The sequence below is a fragment of the Pholcus phalangioides genome, unplaced genomic scaffold, assembly GCF_987345545.1.
Source record: "Pholcus phalangioides strain wild (caught in Gottingen) unplaced genomic scaffold, Ppha-v1.0 ptg000010l_1, whole genome shotgun sequence".
In the NCBI taxonomy this organism is placed as follows: domain Eukaryota; kingdom Metazoa; phylum Arthropoda; class Arachnida; order Araneae; family Pholcidae; genus Pholcus; species Pholcus phalangioides.
In genome coordinates, this window is record NW_028301603.1 from 20773875 (window position 1) to 20793822 (window position 19948).

General features: G+C 39.3%; 1 protein-coding gene across 1 annotated transcript; it reads left to right on the forward strand.

Annotated features, from left to right (window-relative positions):
• The first annotated feature begins 236 nt into the window (after nucleotides 1–236).
• Nucleotides 237–19109, forward strand: LOC149081096 (ileal sodium/bile acid cotransporter-like). The gene is made up of 5 exons (XM_089237879.1): nucleotides 237–476; nucleotides 14947–15152; nucleotides 15573–15777; nucleotides 17027–17293; nucleotides 18536–19109. Exons 1-5 carry the CDS (start codon nucleotides 333–335, stop codon nucleotides 18674–18676), a joined length of 963 nt encoding a protein of 320 aa, XP_089094005.1. The 5' UTR covers nucleotides 237–332; the 3' UTR covers nucleotides 18677–19109.
• Nucleotides 19110–19948: the final 839 nt, after the last annotated feature.

Genomic DNA, 19948 nt, shown 5'->3' on the forward strand with positions numbered 1-19948 from the left:
GCGGCATTGTGCTAACCATGGGAATAATGAATGTCGAGTTATCGCGGTTTCTCGGTTATTATACAATGGGTCTCAGCAATTTCAGTTGATATAAAGGAAAGTAAAGATCGGTATTTTTCCACGGGGTTATTATTTTCTTGTGCAAAGACATTCTGTGACGAAGGCGTTGCGCACGCGTCAAATCTATATTTATTTTATCACCCTCTGTGTCGTACACGCCGTTCAATCATCACCCGAAGTAGATAAAACACGCATCGCAAAGTGAAGTGGGAAAGAAAGTTCGAGGCACCCGCAGTGGGAAGAAACAATGTTAATCGGGAAGTACGGCCGACATGAATTCGAGTCGGCTCAATTTGACCACCGAAGGGACCGATGTGGACTCCAAGGAGTTCGTCAAACGTATACTGGATTGGTCGACGGTATTCGTCGTCGTGATCATTATGATCGCCATGGGGGCTGATGTATACCTCAACCAGGTATGGCTTTCGATTTTTCAATATTGAACTAGTAAGGGCCGTCTTAACAGCACCATGGTCCCTCGGGCAGTGACGTTTATGAGCTCCATACTCTGCTAGAAGTATCAGCCAACACATGCATTCATATTTCTATGATTCTCGCTCTCGAAAATCATAGCACCAACCGTCATTACCACGAGCCCCCCTGTACATGAAGCCCCAGGGCGTGTTCGGGTTAGTCTGGCATACTTGCAGGCAGGGGCATCTATGGGGGACTTGATATCTCTCCCCCAAGCGGAATGTGATAATTCATGAAATTTTCGGAGCTTCTATACGATAATATTGCAACAACGAATTCAAGAAAACTTCGACTAAAAAAACGGGTTAAACCGGGACATTTTTCAAAAAAGTAGGGATGGATGGGGGGGGGGGGAAACAAAAAATACCCAAGATTATCACGGAAAATACGTGACAAAATGCGGAACATATGGTCTCCAGACTCTAGATGCAGTTTCATAGACTGTAGATCAGTGTTTCTCAACCGCCGGGTCCTGACACTAGTCAAACAGGGCCGGGAATAGCTCACCGATTCATTTTTACGTATTTATACTACTTTAGGCCACTTTCACACGGAGCGGATGCGGACGCGGGTCCGCATACCCTTTCAAACGAGCGCTGAAGATGCGGACGAATCGCCCGCATCTTTAGTTCGAAATTCGTGCATAAAAACTGTTTTTTCGCAATTTTTGTAATTATTTCTCTCCTTCACCCCCTGATTCAGCGCCCATAGGCAGCCTAGAGGCATTCTTTGGTGGTTTAATCTAGAGCCACATAGAATATGGGAATAAAGATGTCTTCATTCAGATCCTCACAAGTTCAAATATTTTCAAAATATTTTGAAACAAAAAATCCGTCTTTTCGGAAAAATATGGAAGAAAAATTCCAAAAACATCCAAAACATTCGATGTTTCAAAAAAAATAAAAAAAAATTCAGGAGATATCAAAGAATTTGCAAGTAGTAAAAAAGGGGAGGGGTAGAGACTTTCAAAATGCCTGTGCTTAGAAATATTCACATCACAATTCTGTCTTAGGCCGGGATTACACTATGTATAAAAGTTTGATAAAAGTTCGTTTATAAAACTTGAAAAATGCAACCAATAGGCGGATCAGTTAAGTTCTCTCGAATGTAACAGATGTGTTTATTGGTTACATTTTTCAAGTTTTATAAAATAACTTTCATAAACCTTTTAGAGTGAAATCCCATCCTTAGATTAGTCTCACTTCTGAAATATAAAATTTCACTTTTTTTCAGTTTATAGACTGAATATCGAGTAAAATATACTTGTAGGTATCGGGGAACCACCCAAAACTATTCAAGTGCTAGGGTTTTCAAACGACTTAATCCGGCCCTGAGTGAACACCGTACGTGGATAACGTTGTTTAATAAAAGTATTTTTTTTAAAGTATAAAAAAATTAACAGATTAAAAATTTTTAAAAATGACAAATATTTAAAATAATATTTCAGATATTTATATTTTTAAATAATTTAAAAAATTTAAAAAGAAAAAAATTAAAATTTTAAATTAAATTTAAAAGTTATTAAAGTATGTAGTCAATTAAATATTCGTAATGAACAGAACGGCTTATAATTTTGGTCTCGTCAGTGGCCGTTGTTGACAGGTTTTATAGTATAAAATTGTGAAATATCGACAAAAGGCAGTTGAAGTTGCTATATCTCCATCTCAGAAGGAAACGGAGGGATAGACGTATGTAGGTACATTATATTAATGAGCAGGGACCATCATATGGTGTTTTTAAGGGTATTTATGGCAAATAATTAAAAAAAATTCCGTGAAAAATCACCTTCAAAAAGTAGCCAAAGATGCGGACGAATTCGCTCCGCATCCGCATCGTCTGAATAGCCCCGAATAAACCTATTGTTAAAACTTCTATGTGCGGATGCGGAGCCCGCACTTAGGTTTTGACACATGCGGACGACGTCCGGACCCGCATGAACATTTCCTAGGTGCGGAGATTTTTCGGCTCGTCTGAAAGGCGCAGTATATTCCAATTGTTAAAACTTCTTCCGGATCCGCATCCGCTCCGTGTGAAAGGGGCCTTAGGCGTGCGTGTTACCGGGCTTTCTACTCACATAAGGCCCCTTTCACACGGAGCGGATGCGGACGCGGGTCCGCATACCCTTTCAAACGAGCGCTGAAGATGCGGACGAATCGCCCGCATCTTTAGTTCGAAATTCGTGCATATAAACTGTTTTTTTCGCAATTTTTGTAATTATTTTTCTCCTTCACTCCTGATTCAGTGCCCATAGGCAGCCTAGAGGCATTCTTTGGTGGTTTTTATCATTGAGCCTAAAGATGCCTCCATTCCGATCCTCACAAGTAGTCGATGGGAGAAAATATCTTAAAATATTTTCAAAAAATTAAGAAAAAAAATCTGTCTTTTCGGAAAAATATGAAAGAAAATTCCAAAAACACATCCAATATTCGAAAAATCCAATCCAAAAATATCCAAAACATTCGATGTTCCAAAAAAAAAAAAAAAAAAAATTCAGCAAACATCAAAGAATTTGCAAGTATAAAAAAAGGGAGGGGTTGAGACTTTCAAAATGTCTGTGCTTAGAAATATTCACATCACAATTCTGTCTTAGGCCGGGATTACACTATAAAAGTTTTGTAAAAGCTCTTTGATAAAACGTGAAAAATTCAACCATTAAGATCACCGGTTGCATTTGCTTGAATGCAACCGATGCGCCTATTGGTTGAATTTTTTAACTTTTATAAAAGATCTTTTACAAAACTTTATAGTATAATCCCGGCCTCAAGTACGGATTACACTATAAAAATTTTATAATAATTCTTTTAAAAAAGCAACTAATAAATTTATCGGTTGCACTTGCAATTTATTAGTTGCTTTTTTCGAGTTTTATAAAATAACTTTCATAAACCTTTTAGAGTGAAATCCCATCCTTAGATTAGTCACTTCTGAAATATAAAATTTCATTTTTTTAAGTTTATAGACTAAATATTGAGTAAAATATACTGGTAGGTATCGAGGGAACCACCAAAAATATTCAACTGCTAGGGCCTTCAAACGTCTTAATCCGGCCCTGAGTGAACACCGTACGTGGATAACGTTGTTTAATAAAAGTATTTTTTTTAAAGTATAAAAAAATTAACAGATTAAAAATTTTTAAAAATGACAAATATTTAAAATAATATTTCAGATATTTATATTTTTAAATAATTTTAAAAATTTAAAAAGAAAAAAATTAAAATTTTAAATTAAATTTAAAAGTTATTAAAGTATGTAGTCAATTAAATATTCGTAATGAACAGAACGTAATTTTGGTCTCGTCAGTGGCCGTTGTTGACAGGTTTTATAGTATAAAATTGTGAAATATCGACAAAAGGCAGTTGAAGTTGCTATATCTCCATCTCAGAAGGAAACGAAGGGATAGACGTATGTAGGTACATTATATTAATGAGCAGGGACCATCATATGGTGTTTTTAAGGGTATTTATGGCAAATAATTAAAAAAATTCCGTGCAAAATCACCTTCAAAAAGTAGCCAAAGATGCGGACGAATTCGCTCCGCATCCGCATCGTCTGAATAGCCCCGAATAAACCTATTGTCAAAACTTCTATGTGCGGATGCGGAGCCCGCACTTAGGTTTTGACACATGCGGACGACGTCCGGACCCGCATGAACATTTCCTAGGTGCGGAGATTTTTCGGCTCGTCTGAAAGGCGCAGTATATTCCAATTGTTAAAACTTCTTCCGGACCCGCATCCGCATCCGCGTCCGCATCCGCGTCCGCATCCGCATCCGCTCCGTGTGAAAGGGCCCTTAGGTTTTGACACATGCGGACGACGTCCGGACCCGCATGAACATTTCCTAGGTGCGGAGATTTTTCGGCTCGTCTGAAAGGCGCAGTATATTCCAATTGTTAAAACTTCTTCCGGACCCGCATCCGCATCCGCATCCGCATCCGCTCCGTGTGAAAGGGCCCTTAGGTTTTGACACATGCGGACGACGTCCGGACCCGCATGAACATTTCCTAGGTGCGGAGATTTTTCGGCTCGTCTGAAAGGCGCAGTATATTCCAATTGTTAAAACTTCTTCCGGACCCGCATCCGCTCCGTGTGAAAGGGCCCTTAGGTTTTGACACATGCGGACGACGTCCGGACCCGCATGAACATTTCCTAGGTGCGGAGATTTTTCGGCTCGTCTGAAAGGCGCAGTATATTCCAATTGTTAAAACTTCTTCCGGACCCGCATCCGCATCCGCGTCCGCATCCGCATCCGCTCCGTGTGAAAGGGCCCTTAGGTTTTGACACATGCGGACGACGTCCGGACCCGCATGAACATTTCCTAGGTGCGGAGATTTTTCGGCTCGTCTGAAAGGCGCAGTATATTCCAATTGTTAAAACTTCTTCCGGACCCGCATCCGCATCCGCATCCGCTCCGTGTGAAAGGGCCCTAAAAGAAATCAACGAGGCCCGTCTTCCAAAGGTTGAGAACCACTGCTCTAGATCAGTGTTTCCCAAAGTGGGCAATATCGCCCCCTGGTGGACGATGAAATGGTCCAAGGGGGCGATAGAACTTACTGATTTAACATAGGATCCTATGGGTTTACGTGAGTTGGGGGCGATGAGAGGAAAAAATTTCTGATGAAGGGGGCGATGGAACAAAAAGTTTGGGAGACTATGCTCTATATCCTCCCCTGCTTGCAGTTGCGTAGGTATCTACCCGGAAAAAACAAAATAAAAATAAGTTGATTACATATTATTCTGTCATATATTCATATTTTATTGTTTTTAGTTTGCTTGATAAAAATATGGATTTGTGGAACGGAAAATATCTAGCTTCCCATGCCAAGAGCTGTCTTAACGCATGGACTAGCCCAGCCATGGCCCCCACAAGGAGCCCTGGGGCCCGGGACGATTCTCATTTTTTTTTGTTTTTTCACGCCATAAATTCACCATAAAGGGGCCCATGGGAAGTCTGGTCTGGGGGCCCACCAAATGCCCCATCCTAGGGGCCCCGCATCTGGATGGGGGAGGGGACATGAGCCCAGGCACGGTCAAAGCCAACTAGATACTACCAAGACGCCTTTAAATTAGTTAGACGTGTAAATAGGGATTCTACATCATGGAGGAAAGAATAACGTATCAGGTATTCTTTATTCCATGGTTTTAGATACTTTTTTTTTTTTTTTTTCAAACCGAGCACAACTCAGGTCTATTGCCATAGGCAATTTACTACCTAGTGAGTTGTGCCCGAAGTGTAAGTGCGTGTACCTAACAGTCTGAGTGCGTATCTAGTGTTGTGTATGATTTTCAGTGCTGCCATCTATATCTCAGAAGTGAAGTGAGTGATGTGTAGTTACTGAATATTTGTACTGTTTGTAGGACTGTTGCTCTCTGTGGCGAGGCTTTTTAACGGGGAGATCAGCTCGCATTTGCGCCTCGAAGTTGGGTTTTAGATACTACAAGCCTGAAGCATATCTTCGTGACGTCACAAGTCGGGTCCTACGGCATACACGCGCTCCGCTTTACTCAAGCATTTAAAGCTAGCAACCAACATGTATTTTTTTACAATTCATGTGATGAATTTTAATTTTTTTATTACAACTATTAACCTAGTATGGCATACGAAAACACTGAATATTAAATTAATGAATTATAAATATAAATAAGAGGTTCCAAATTTTCTCCCAATAAGTAGGCCTATTTCTGGATATTTTTTGCTCCCAGCAAATATTTTTGAAAAAGCAGGTAATATAAATGTTACAACAAATGTACGAAAAATATCAATAACAGGTAAATATTTATTTTATTTTTTTATTTAATTTATCAAAGAAATGTACAAACATACATATACAAATAGAGACAACTTTTCATCCAAGGTGAACAGTGAACATGACTGTCACATACTGGATGATGGGTTATTAAAAAAAAAAGTACAATGTGTGAGGGGGGAAATACCTATATATAAACACTTTTACGTAAACGCAAATATAAATGGGGAGGGAAATTGATAGTTGAATATCAAATAGGTGGGTGAAGGGGGAAAAACAAAAAATTAATAGTAACGGCAACGCATGGTGGGTGCATTTTAAATATCAAATTTAGAGATAATAAATATGATTTGAATAATTGAGCTACTGTGAGAAAGGCAAAATATTTAAAATGTTGATAAATATAATGGGAGAAAATCAATTACTTTAATTAGTATGAGGGGCGATTTCTTTAAAAAAAAAAGTCAACAGAAGACTAAAAGTGCACGGAGATATCATCAATAGACAATAAATATCTTTTGAGGTACTTTTTTTGTACGTGTAAAGAGAGGATGCATTCCTAATTTCAATGGGCAGAGAGTTATGACTTAGGTATTAGGTAAGAGAAATGAATTTTTTAAATGTTTTTGTGAACAATTGGCAAAGAATATGTAGCGTTATGCCTAGCAGAAGATCGAGTGGATATTAATGGTAGGGAGTATTGACGTTTAAAGAGAAGTAACAGGGATTTATAAAAATATAAGTGGTAGAATTTCTATACTTTTGAAGAGAGTGATGAAAGGAGTATAATGGTCATTAAAAATTAGCCTTATAATTTTAAGTTAGTCAAATAGTCACTACCCCAAATAGGTAAAGAGTATAATAAGTAAGAATGGAATAGTGAGTAGTAGAGGGTGATTAAAAAAGAGCGATTAACAAAATATTTTAGAAAATAAAATTTATACATTGTAAATCTTAATTTTATTTGCAGATTATGAACATGGGAATTCCATTTCATGTCAGAGTCAATAAAAATACCTAGATATTTTATAGTATTCACTTGTTCTAATTTATGACAGTTACAATTAGTTTTAATGTTACATACAGGTTTATGAATCATAAATTCAATATTCAAGGCAGGAATGTTATGCAAAGAAAAGTTGATCTATTTAGTTTTAGAGATATTAAGTTGAAGATCATTTGCATGAAACCAGTCTCTAATTTTTATCATGTCAGAATTTACTGTAATGTGGAGAGATTCATAGGTAGCAGCAGAATAAAGTATGACTGTATCATCCGCAAACGTGATTATCTAGCCATCAATTTTTGATTACATAAATCCTCTATAAATACATTAAAGAGAAGGGGGCCAAGAACAGATCCCTGGGTGACTCCTCGGTTAACCCCTAAAAATTTAATGGAATGAGAGCCACACTTTACTCTCTGAGATCTGTTCGTCAGATATGATGATACTAAGAGATTTAGGGGGATGTCTCTAATTCCACATGCCTTAAGCTTATATTGAAGGATTTCATGATTAACACTGTCAAAGGCTTTTCTTATGTCTAGGACTACAGCTATGGTTTTTCTAGATTTGTCAAGATTGTGTATTACGTATGTACTAAAATCTAGTAAAGCAAATTCAGTGGTATGATTAGCAAGAAACCCATGTTGATTAGGAGAAAAAAAATTAGTATGAGAGAGAAATGAGAGTATTTTTTTATAGGAAATAGGCCTATAATTACGTAAATCATTACGATTTCCTGATTTGAAAATTGGGAAAACTGTGGCAGTTTTCAAAAAGTTAGGATAAACACAATTTAGTATGCGGTTATTTATCAAATTAGTAAGTATTATAATTAAATGGTACGGAAAACATTTAAGAATCAATGAATTAATATCATCACTAGAAACCGAATGAGATAAACGATTTATAATAGAAATGATTTCTTCTGGGTAAGTTGGGGAGATGAGAAAAGATCTGTTAGAATAGGGGACATATTTTTTGTAGTTATCCTACGGTGAAATGGGTGATGAAACAATGTTTACAAAATGATCGTTAAATTTATCAGGAAGCACTTGGGGTTCAATGTTATTGGGAAGGGGATTGCTACGATTTTTACCAATTGTGTTATCAATAAACTTCCATCGTTTGAAAGGAGTATCACATTTTGAAAACTGTTGAGAGAAGCAAAATTGTTTAGAAATTTTGATTTCGTATTTTAGGTAATGTGTGACATTATAATATGCAGTATTAACCTCCTGATCATATGGATATTTTTTAGTTTTAAAATATAGTTTCTGTTTTATTTTAATTAAATGTTTTATCTCTGATGTAATCCAAGTTTTATCAAAATCCGTCTGGAAAGGTTAATATCACGATATGATGTATGGTTATTTATGATGGTTTCAAGTTTAACAATAAATTCATCAAAAGCACCATCACTTTGGGAATTATTTATGCAAAGTGTACAATTCTGTAGATAACAGAATATACGGGTTGGGAATAATTAATAATTTTTTTTCTATAAACATTGAATTTTTGTACCGGACAAGAATTAATATTAGAGTATGATAATTTACATAGAATCGGGTAATGATCGGTCAAATCCGTTTCCCAGACTACAGATTCAGAAAATAAAAGCCGTGAAGAATCTCTTATAAAAATGTGATCAATGCATGACTTAGAGGAAGGTCTGGTGATTTGAGATACCATGGGTAAAAAACCATTGCTTGACAGAAGATTGAGGTATTCATAATGATTAGTATTAATTTGATCCAATATGTTTATGTTAATATCACCAATAATAATTACATCACGGGTTTTTTATATTAATCTATAAAATTTCAAACTCCTGGAGAAAATCTGAGACACCTATAAATACAGGTTATTAATAAATTAATTGAAGGTTCAAGTAGCTGAACAATTTCAGCAGTATTAATTTGTACTGGGTCAGTCAAGACCAATCCAAGGCAGGTTTTCGAGAAAATGCACACACCACCAGAGTTATTATAGGATCTGCAGCATGAAAATTTCTGGAAGCCATTTATATTAAAAAGTTTTAGCTTCTCCTCACTCACCCATATCTCAGACAAGATTAATAAATCAATGTTATCAACAAAATCAAAGCAATCAAAAAATCAAAATTAGATCTAAGGCTACAAATATTAAAATGAATGATGTTAAGTTCAGCAATCGAGTTAACAGGATGATTGGTGACATTACATTTTCCTAAAAACTTTTCAAGTTCATGTGGGGTGCAGATACTATGACAGTTTAAATCCATAATATCATTTTATATGAGTTAATCAGTCAGAATACCTGTCTATAAATATAAAGTTATAACTGAAGAAAAATATGTAAACAACACCAACATGCATATGTAAAAAAAAAAAAAAAAATTCCAATTTAAATCGAATTGAATAGTCCAAATTGAAATAGTCCACATTGTACTCTAGTATATTCATTATCTTAATGAGAATACCAAACTTGTTGACTTAGTTGTAAAGTGTATTTAAATAATTATGTGCATTAACAGAGAGCATAAACTTTTGAGAAGACACTTGATTTGTCAATTAACCAAAAAAAAAAAAAAAAATTAATGTACGGGGTGATTATAAAAAAACTATCCCGACATATGGGCCCCTAACTAACATACCATTCACAGAAATTGAATGAAATTTTGGCATAAGGTATTTTGAGGTATGCGCTCAAGAATGATATGGAGAACAACAGTGTCACTCTAACAGTTACGGTTACAGTGAGAAAATTTCGAAAATATCAAATGGCAACACCAAGTTTTTTGTATTGGAATGCGATCTCCATACTGAAAAACACAAAATAGCGTTGGAATGGCACCTGTAGCACGAAAATCCCCGGAGCTAGGCAAGGAAAAATTAAAAAGGACTTTGCCGTGCACCAGAGCATTAATGTTCGTTTCATTCGTCACACCGTTTGAGATCCCAGCCTGATTAGTCCTCCACAAGGTTGTGTGAAAAATTTGTCAAACACAATAAAATGCTTTATTTTATGCTGCTTCTCTGTCCTTATTGGTTGTCCTCACTTTTAGCCTATCTACCGCCGGTGATTTTCATGCCACAGTTGCCGTTCGAACGCTATTTAGGGGTTTTCACAATGGAGATCACATTCCAATACAAAAAACTTGGTGTTGCCATTTGATATTTTCGAAATTTTCTCACTGTAACCGTAACTGTTAGAGTGACACTGTTGTTTTCCATATCATTCTTGAGCGGTCCTTACATCAAAATACCTAATGCCAAAATTTCATTCAGTTTCTGTGAATGGTATGGTAGTTAGGGGCCCATATGTCGGGATAGTTTTTTATAATCACCCTGTATATAAAAATAAAATATTAAGAAATATTATACAAATCCTCCAACAACTTTACTCGTATCGCTCTTGATCTCTCATGCTTTCTAAGATGGACTTTGCCATCACGGACCCAGCAAAAGTGGAAATCATTCTCTGATTGGAATTTTTTGCATTCATACAACAGTTGTTTCGTATAAGGAGCTAAATGTTCATTTATGTGAACTTTATTAAGATTTAGAGAGATATAGATGGCTTTTTTCTCAGCCAGAGATATCAACAGTTATTTTCCGGATATTATGCTGAGGTGAGCTCGGAAAGAAAAGTCATCACGTCTCCGCCGGGACTCGAACCCAGGCCCTCTTGCATACCGGGCAAGCATGCTACCATCTACACCACTAGAGACACATGAATCTACCTTCCTAAGCAGGCAGATTCATTAGGAAGGCAGATTCATGTGTCTCTAGTGGTGTAGATGGTAGCATGCTTGCCCGGTATGCAAGAGGGCCTGGGTTCGAGTCCCGGCGGAGACGTGATGACTTTTCTTTCCGAGCTCACCTCAGCATAATATCCGGAAAATAACTGTTTCCTTTATTAAGATTACTAGAAATCTTGGACGCGCATATTTTTTTCTCACGTGCAGCTCTCAAAACAATATCACCATTTTCCTTGGTGTTAAACTTGCAGATAATTGGTTTTATGCGGTCCTTACGCATAGTTGGTACACGATGAAAAGCACTAATACAGTCCACCAGATTAGGAACTTCCAAAAATTGCAGCAGAGATCAGATTTTAGATCAGTCAGATTTTCGTTTGATGATTCTGGCAAACCGATAATTTCTATGTTGCACTTGCGGGCGTATTGTTGGAGGTCAACAAGATCGATCTTTAGATAATCGAGTTCAGATTTCAGATCTCTATTTTCCATAGTCAATCGCTCTTGCTCTCGTTTACATTCGGCAATTTCAGCCCTTTGTTTTTCCATCTGTCTAATTATGGATTGTAGTGATTTCTCATGTTGTTCAATTTTTTCTTCTATGAACGATTTAATGGATATTGTATGATTCTCAATCAGACCAGAGATTGCCAGGAGGAGATTGTGACATTCCGGGGTTAAATCACCCACAACATTTTTTGCAGAGTCAATCATATCTATACTCGGAATTTGATTGCTAATAATCGGATCCCATGCAGATGAACTATTTGTATTCTTGTTAAGAATAGACGGAGAGATGTTAGACGTTAGATGGCCGCTGTGGTGGTCGAGTGGTTATAGTGCCGGACTCGTGATGCGAGGATCCGGGTTCGAACCCCACAGTGGTGGTCGGCTGAAGTTGGTTTTCTGTGGTTCCCAACTTCAAGGCGCAAATGCGAGCCGATCTCCCCGTTAAAAAGTCTCGCCACAGAGAGCAACAGTCCTACAACGGTAAATCATTCAACCATAACACTTCACTCATAGTTAGAAAAACTGGGGGCAGATGACAGCACTACACATAACAAGCACTACACAGAAACAAACTTTACGTTCGGTTGCACTACACGTACACGCACACTCCCGCATGTACCGATTCGTGGGGGGTTCCGCGGGGGGGGGGTGCATGTGTGGTGTAGCAGTAGTAGGTAGGGATTCCAAAAAATTTCTCGGGGATCCATGATGTTCTTAAGTCAGCCACCTCGTTGGGCAATTTGCCTGTTGTGGCGTCGTATTTGTATTAGTTGTGTCTTGACTCATAGTAGCAATTGGATCGAGACATGTAAATTCAGCATTTGTTGAAGCTGAGGCAGTCTGAAGGCAGGTTGAACATTTCCAATTAGTGACTGGTTTACGCAACTTTCTGAATGCGGGTTCAGCATAGCCAGCACAGAAAAAATGAAATTTCACTTCGCACTTATTGCAGGATATTTGATCATCAATACAGATGATGTTTCCATCACATCTCGGACAGCAGCACAATTTTGATTTAGGCATGTTAAAACAAAATATAGCACCAAACTGTGTAAAAATTTAAAGCAAAATAAAAAAATAACTCAGAAATATAACACAAGGAAAAAAAAAATTAAACTCTAAGATAACAATACGGAAAGACAAAAACGCGTGCAGCCGCACTCTGCGTTGCCACCACTCAAAAAAGTAAAATGAATATTAAAAACTTGAAGAATTTAAATAAAATATGACGATAAATGTGTGCATGTGATCGTTAACGCATGATGCCTCGTTAAAAACATCCAAAACAGCCACGCAAAGTACCCGGATTGTGATGTTACAACCTCGGCGGAGTGATACATTAGGTAAGGCTTGTTGTACTTCTGGAAACCTTTGGCACGACCCGGGTCCTTCCATTACCTCCCCGTTCACATGTGCAAGATTAGGGGTCGCTTTGGTGATAATTACCGGCATGACAACTTTTTTCCCCTCGTGGGAGAAAAGCTCAACAAAAAAAGCCCATCTTTCTTGGGGTGGATTGGTGGTCGACACCGACCTTCTCTGTGCCACGGAAACTACTGTAAGCTCCTTCGTCAGCCATCTTGAATCAAGCACTTCCGCTCAACCCACGTAACCAGTGACGACTTCCGGAAAGAAGAGGGGGGGGGGGGATTACCGGCATAAACTAAACGTTATGTGAATGGTTTTCAGCGAAAATCCCCGTTACCGGGAACTTCCCGGGATGTTTTATTGCATATGTGAACGGGGCTTTAGAGATACATGTATCTCTAGAAGGTAATGGTCCCTCCCACGTCTATAAGGTGAAATGAAACAACACAAAAATGCAAACATAAAAACTCCCCTGTAGGGGGAAAGGGGATGACTCGATTTTTCATCTATATACACAGCTGCATAAAAATTTCAACCTTACCTGATTTATTAAATCAGGGTCGACTGCAATTCTTTTTTGTTCAGTCCCCCCCCCCCAAGGGGTGATTTTATACCAAGGTTTGACTTCAAATAAGGGCAGAGGCGTTGACGTGAAGAAAACATTGAGGGAGCTGAAAGTTACCAGTCGTCCAGTACATACGGGATTCAAGCCCGTACGTAGGAGGAGGAAAAGAAGCGTGTTACATTTTAAATTCATTTATTTTTGGAGGGGCGCAGCTCACTCAATAAAATTTAATGGGAGACTGAAAAGGCCTTTTCCCTCGGGTACAGGGATGAAATTAAAATCCGCAAAGTTTCAAAGATAGAAAGAAAAGGAAGAAGAGAACCGCGCGTACCACATGGGCTCGATGGGGGGGGGGGGGGGTTCTCTGGGATAGATTGAATGCTGGAGCTTGGATATTAATCTTTCCACACATCTAATTGACTTCATTTGAGGTGCCAGGATCTGAAGCTCATGGGACTATGAATGTTGACCAGGGTTTGAAGCGTTCAGGAAACGAAATAACAGTTAGTCAGCGTGTTTCTACACCTGAGGTAACTTACTCGGGGGGGGGGGGGAGGGGGGACTTGTGTAGTTGTATCCCTAGTGAATAGCAACGAATGCGTCTACAACAGGATCGTAGCTTGTAATTTCTTCCGGGGGGGGGGGGAGACAACGGGTATTTCGAAGGAAACCAAAATGATAAAACAGTAGACCTAAGCATGTTACTTCGTGTTCAGAGTGCATAGCTAGTTCCTCTCGCCGCAAATTGTCGAACTCTTGATCCCAGAGGCATAATTCCAATTAGAAAAAGTATACAAATAACGTGCGACGGACACCGTGTCCTCAAGGACAACACTATTAGAAACTGTTGCCCTGTTTCTCATGAAGCCACCAAAAAAAAAAAAAAAAAAAAAAATCCACGTTTTTAAGTGCAATGTTCACTGAAATATTTGAATTCAAAAATAGGAGGAAAGTTGAAAAAAAAAACCACCATAAATGAAGGAGAAAAAATGTTGAAAATGTTGTCCTTTTTAATTTGTGTTGTCTTCCCCAACTCTCCTTGGATTTTTTAAATTCAAAAATATCTCAGCGAATATTGCACTTAGAAGCGTGGATTTTTTTCCTTCTTTGGCCTCAGGACAAACACGACGACAACTCTCTAATTGGGTTTTTGAGGGCAGGGTGTTCATACAAAAAGCTAATTTTTTATTTAATAACCATACAACAACCCCTTGCAATATGAATGACGTATCTCTGGTCCACTCGTTATTTGGATACTTTATCCAACCGAAAATATGCCTCTAGTATCAACGGCTTGTCAGTAACTTGCGGCAACAGGAGTTAGCTATGAACCCTGTATATCAGTCATTTTCTCACATTGCGGGAGGGGGGGGGGGAAGGTGACGGCTGGACCTATCAGGTCCCCCTCCCGCTTCTGCAGCTGAGGCCTTGGTTCGTTCATAAGCTTGAGAATAAATGTGTGAATCTTGTCTTATTTCAGATATGGAATCATATCCGAAGACCCGTGGGTATCGCAGTGGGTATGTTCAGCCAATTCATCGTGATGCCTCTCCTTGGATTCGCTGTCATCAAGATGCTCAACCTGAAAGATGCCTACGCGTTCGGCATTTTGCTCATCACGTGCTGCCCTGGTGGCGCTATATCTAATATCTTCACTTATTACATGGACGGCGATATTTCCTTGAGGTAATTTCAACATGAGAATTTCTTTTTACAAACCATGTTATTGCGATTTGTAATTCGTAAATTGCATTGCGCCTCATCAGTTATCCGTTGTTCACGACGGAAAAACTGATGAGGTGATACGCAAATTATTTCTCCCATTTATTCATTTTTTGCCGGTCCGCAAATTATTTTTCTGATTGATTTTTTTGGCGGTCCGCAAAAATTAAATCAAGTACCAAATCTCACTATCACCATTCCCCTCCGAGGCCGTGCCCGGTCTCGTCGATGCGTTAAAACGGCCCTGGGGGGGGGGGGAAAGAACGATAGCTGAACATGTGGTACAATATTCATTTCACACACACACACGCACAATTCTTTTCAAGTTTATCTTTCAGTAAGCATTAATGAAATAATTAATTTCTCTACCCTTTGTCGATGTAGCATAACGATGACATCCATATCGACATTGATGGCCCTGGGTTGCATGCCTCTGAATTTGTGGATTTACGGGCACCTGGTGCAGACGAATGGTTTGGAAATACCCTATAAGCAGATGGCCACTTCGCTGGCTTTAGTCACGATCCCGGCACTAGCGGGTATTTTGCTGCGTTGGACTAGTCCGAGAATAGCGTGCTATGCTACAAAGGTGAGCATTTTTCGTATAAATTTTTTAGCTGTGGTACAAAAGTTAAATAAAAACGATGAAACCATATTTTTCATGGTGCCTTCCATTGTATTCTGATTTTCTAGACTACCGAACTTACCTCCTTGGGCAAGTTAGCCCGCTTCGCTTAGAACTCGCCCCCCCCTATCCCCGGTTAAACATGTCTCTGGATTCAAACTCAGGCAAGAACGAACGCTTCCCAGGTGAAGCCCCACTGAATATAGGCTACATACCGTGGATTGTAGTAGTGCTTCATTTCCGGCCTCTGGCGATTTTCCAGTGGTTTTAATTAAAATTGGCAACTTTGCTCATAGTTTTTGACTAGAATTGGTGATCCCCCCCCCCCCCCAGGAAATATGGTCAGCCACAGAATTTACTGCATGCAGAGGTTGGCTCATACGAAGAAAAAACATTAAGAGGCCATGAAGTTACCAGTCGTCCCGTATACACGGGACTCGAGCCTGTATGCAAGAGGGGAGGATTGCGTTGCATTGTGTTACTAAGCCTAGCGTTGAATATTGACACGGCTAATGTCCGAATTTCGGGTTTTGGCCAGCCAGTTCACGAAGCAAGTGGTCAAAGATTCCTGCCCAAAGTCCGATAACAAAAGACACGATTCGGGGTCATCACTATGTTGGCGTATTTTTTCGTGATAATTATGTCCAAGTTAGTTATGGCAAAACAATCAAACCTCAGCCACGATGCGGTAATCATTTTCTTTTCTCAATATTTTTGACAGGAAAAACTATATGTCTATATATATATATATACATATTATTGAACATAGTTTTCTCTCTCAAATTTCATTTTTTTTTCTATCTCGTCATATGCAGTTAATACATTAAAGCTCTACTGTGTATATAAGCCATGTATCACACGTTGGCGATGAAAAATGGATTTGGTGCCTACCGGACCATCTTATAGCAGCACATCAAACTTTGGGCAGGGATCTCCGGCCACTTCGTGGATTGGCCGGTCAAAGTTCAAATCATTTTTGAAAACCGGACTTCGGCCAAACTTCTCGTCCATTTCGCGAATTGGCCGCACTTCAGGCTTGGCAGTAACATATACATTATCGATTGAGGTGGAGGTGGGGGGGGGGGGGTTCAAATAGCCTCAGTTCCCAAGTTTGGCTGCATACCTTTTGTTTCTGACAAAAAGAACTTTTCGTTAAATTGAAGAATTTTTGCCATAGGAACACGTATTCAAATCATTTTTTTTCTATCCTCAGATCGGTGGGGTCGTCGCTCTCCTGATCATCGTGGTGGCCTGCGCGTTGATGAACACCATCGTTTACCCGGGAGTCTTCTCCAGCATCAACTGGACGCTTATAGCAGCAGTCACGATGATACCGCTCGCGGGATTCCTGATCGGCTATTCGCTGAGCTGGATGGCGAAACAGGATGTCGCCGTCAGGAAGACAATTGCCATCGAGAGTGGAATTCAGAACGTCGCCGTGGCCTTGTCCATCATAACTCTGTCATCGTTTTCGTTTGAGGTAAATAAAAATACACGTCGTTGAAATTTGCTTCTATACACGGGGAGAACTACTGAACTATGGGAATGAGTAGTTTGATAAAATTCTAGCATTATATATAGGCAGCCCTTATATCAAACGCGGGGCTGCTTCGTTTTTAATTAGTTAATATTCTTTACTACCCGTGTGGCCTCAACCGCCCCATACCCACCCTAAGGGCGGCTCTGGCTTTGGTAACGACTGCCACACCTACAAAGCAAGAATTGAGTGCGAAAATTTACCATATGCACAGTGAGAGTGAAACATTTGCATTTCATAGCCTGTTCCCCTAAGTCTGTGGCACTTCAGTGTATTTTATATATAATCTCTGTCAGGAGTATTTCAGAGTCAGGAGAATTCAAAAATCGGAGATAAGTTGGGAAAGAACAGCATAAACGAGGGAAAGAAGGGTAGTCCGTTAATTTATGCTGTTCCTTCCCAACTCTATTCTTCCATTGTTGAATTCAAATATCTCAGCGGATATTGCACTTAGAAACATGGAATTTGTTTTCTTTGTTGGCCTCAGGCCAGATAGGACAACAACTTTCTAATTGGGTTTTTGAGGACAAGGATATCCATATAAAAAAGTTATTTTAATTACTATAAAACCCCTTGCAACATGAATCTCGTATCTGAGTTATACACGTTATTTTAATACTTTTTCTAGTTGAAGGTATGTCCCCATGATCAACGGTTCGCCGGATCATGCTGTTAGCTATGCACCCTGTAGAATGCCGTAGCCGGGGGGACTTGGGTGTCTACTACTTCACCAAACACCAACTCTGGCCATATCGATATATTGCAATTTACTGCATTAGTGAGATGGGTTGGAAATGAAGGCGTTCTCTAGCGGTGGTCACCTCAAGTTCGTTAGGGAAAATATTTCATCTATATCCTCCCTCGGGTTCGAACCCGGGACCGTGGCAGCAATCTTCACGGTGATAGACGAGCATCTTACGACCACGCCACTCTGACGCAAGACTTGGGTGTCTGGTTCCCCACCCCCGAAATCTGAGAAAATGACTGAAAAAAAGGGCAAATTTATTGTTCTATCACTTTGGGCTCCCCACGAACGAAATTTCTGGCTACGGGCCTGACTCTGTATACATATATGTGTGTGTTTTTTTTGGCCCACAATATCTGAAAAGTTAAATACACCTTTCCTCTGTGTTGTTTCAGAAAAATCATCAGATTTGTTTCTTTTTGTTCTTCCTTAAATATTAGGTACAAGGCCTGCTAATGATGTTGCCAGAGTTGTATGCTGTCTGCATGATAACCATGTGTGGGTTCTCCTGCATCATCTACACGATTTGGAAGAAAGTCTCGTCCAAACTCGAACAGGATTCTGCCGAGCCCAAAGCGTAAATTTCGAAAGGATTGAAAAAGTCAACCAATATATATTGTTTATTGCACAATATATATCAGGTGTGGCCAATATACCACGTGAGGTAATTTTGCGCGACCCGCGACTAGTTAAAATGACCGTGTATTGAATTGTTCTTCTGAGCATTATTTGAGCTATTGGTTTCAATAGCAAGCAGACCAGATCAACAGCCTATGCACATTCATTATTTCTAGGGACAATAGTATGGGTAACTATCGACTACCCAAAATACACACGCGATTCCATGTGAAAAACTAATATACAGGAAAGTGTTTTCCCTTTTAGAATCGACCGAATATTAAGGGAGTTATAACGTTTTGAATTTTTGTGACGTGTCATGTTCTAACTGTCAGTTCCGTGCCAAACACCCAACGAAAATAAAATTTCTCCGCCAGCAGCGGGTTGCCACTTGTTGAAAATGAACTGAAATATTCAATCTCTAGAAGCCAAGTTTGGCCTTTTCTTTTCACGATTGGTGCTTTCTCTGTCCATGTATAATACAGGGTGATTATAATTAAAGTTCGTTTTTGAAAAGGCTGTAAAAAAAAAAGGACCATTGGTCAGAATGACCCGATATTTCACCTGAATACACATGAAGCAATGACATTTTGTCTGGCAAACGAAAAAAATACTTCAAAAAATTTGCATGGCGTCCGATGGATGGCGCTGCATTCGTCATAAGATGCAAATTAAAAGATGTGACATGCGCACCGCACATTGCAATTGTGATAAAAGGCGGGGGAACATGTAATTCCTGTTATTCTCTGCGTCTGAGAGACCTTCTCAGACGCAGAGAATAACAGGAATGACGTTGTTATTGAAGGATTGGGCTCTGCTTTTGAAACTTTTTTGCTAGAACGGTGACTGTGTAGAATTCCGGACATTAAAGGGCATTAGAAGCGGCGCTGGTCCGATATCTACAAACGGTCTAAAGAAGACGATTGATAAATTCGAAGAGACGGGTTCGTTTGACGTGAAATGTGTCAGAGTGAGGAAAGCAATTGCTTAGACGTCAGTAGAGCATGTGTCTACAGCATTGCAGGAAGCTTCAAGCAGTGCTTTGGGAACGTGCAGTGCTCAGGGAATCGGCCGAACTTAGGACATGCCTGTCATCACGGTTCGTAAAATTTTACGAAACATCCTCTGCAATGTGCTATCCATACAAAATGGATGGAAGTGGACCATGCATGACCATGGAACATTTTGTGGACAGACGAAGCCCATTTCCATCTCCAAGGTTCTGTCAATATACA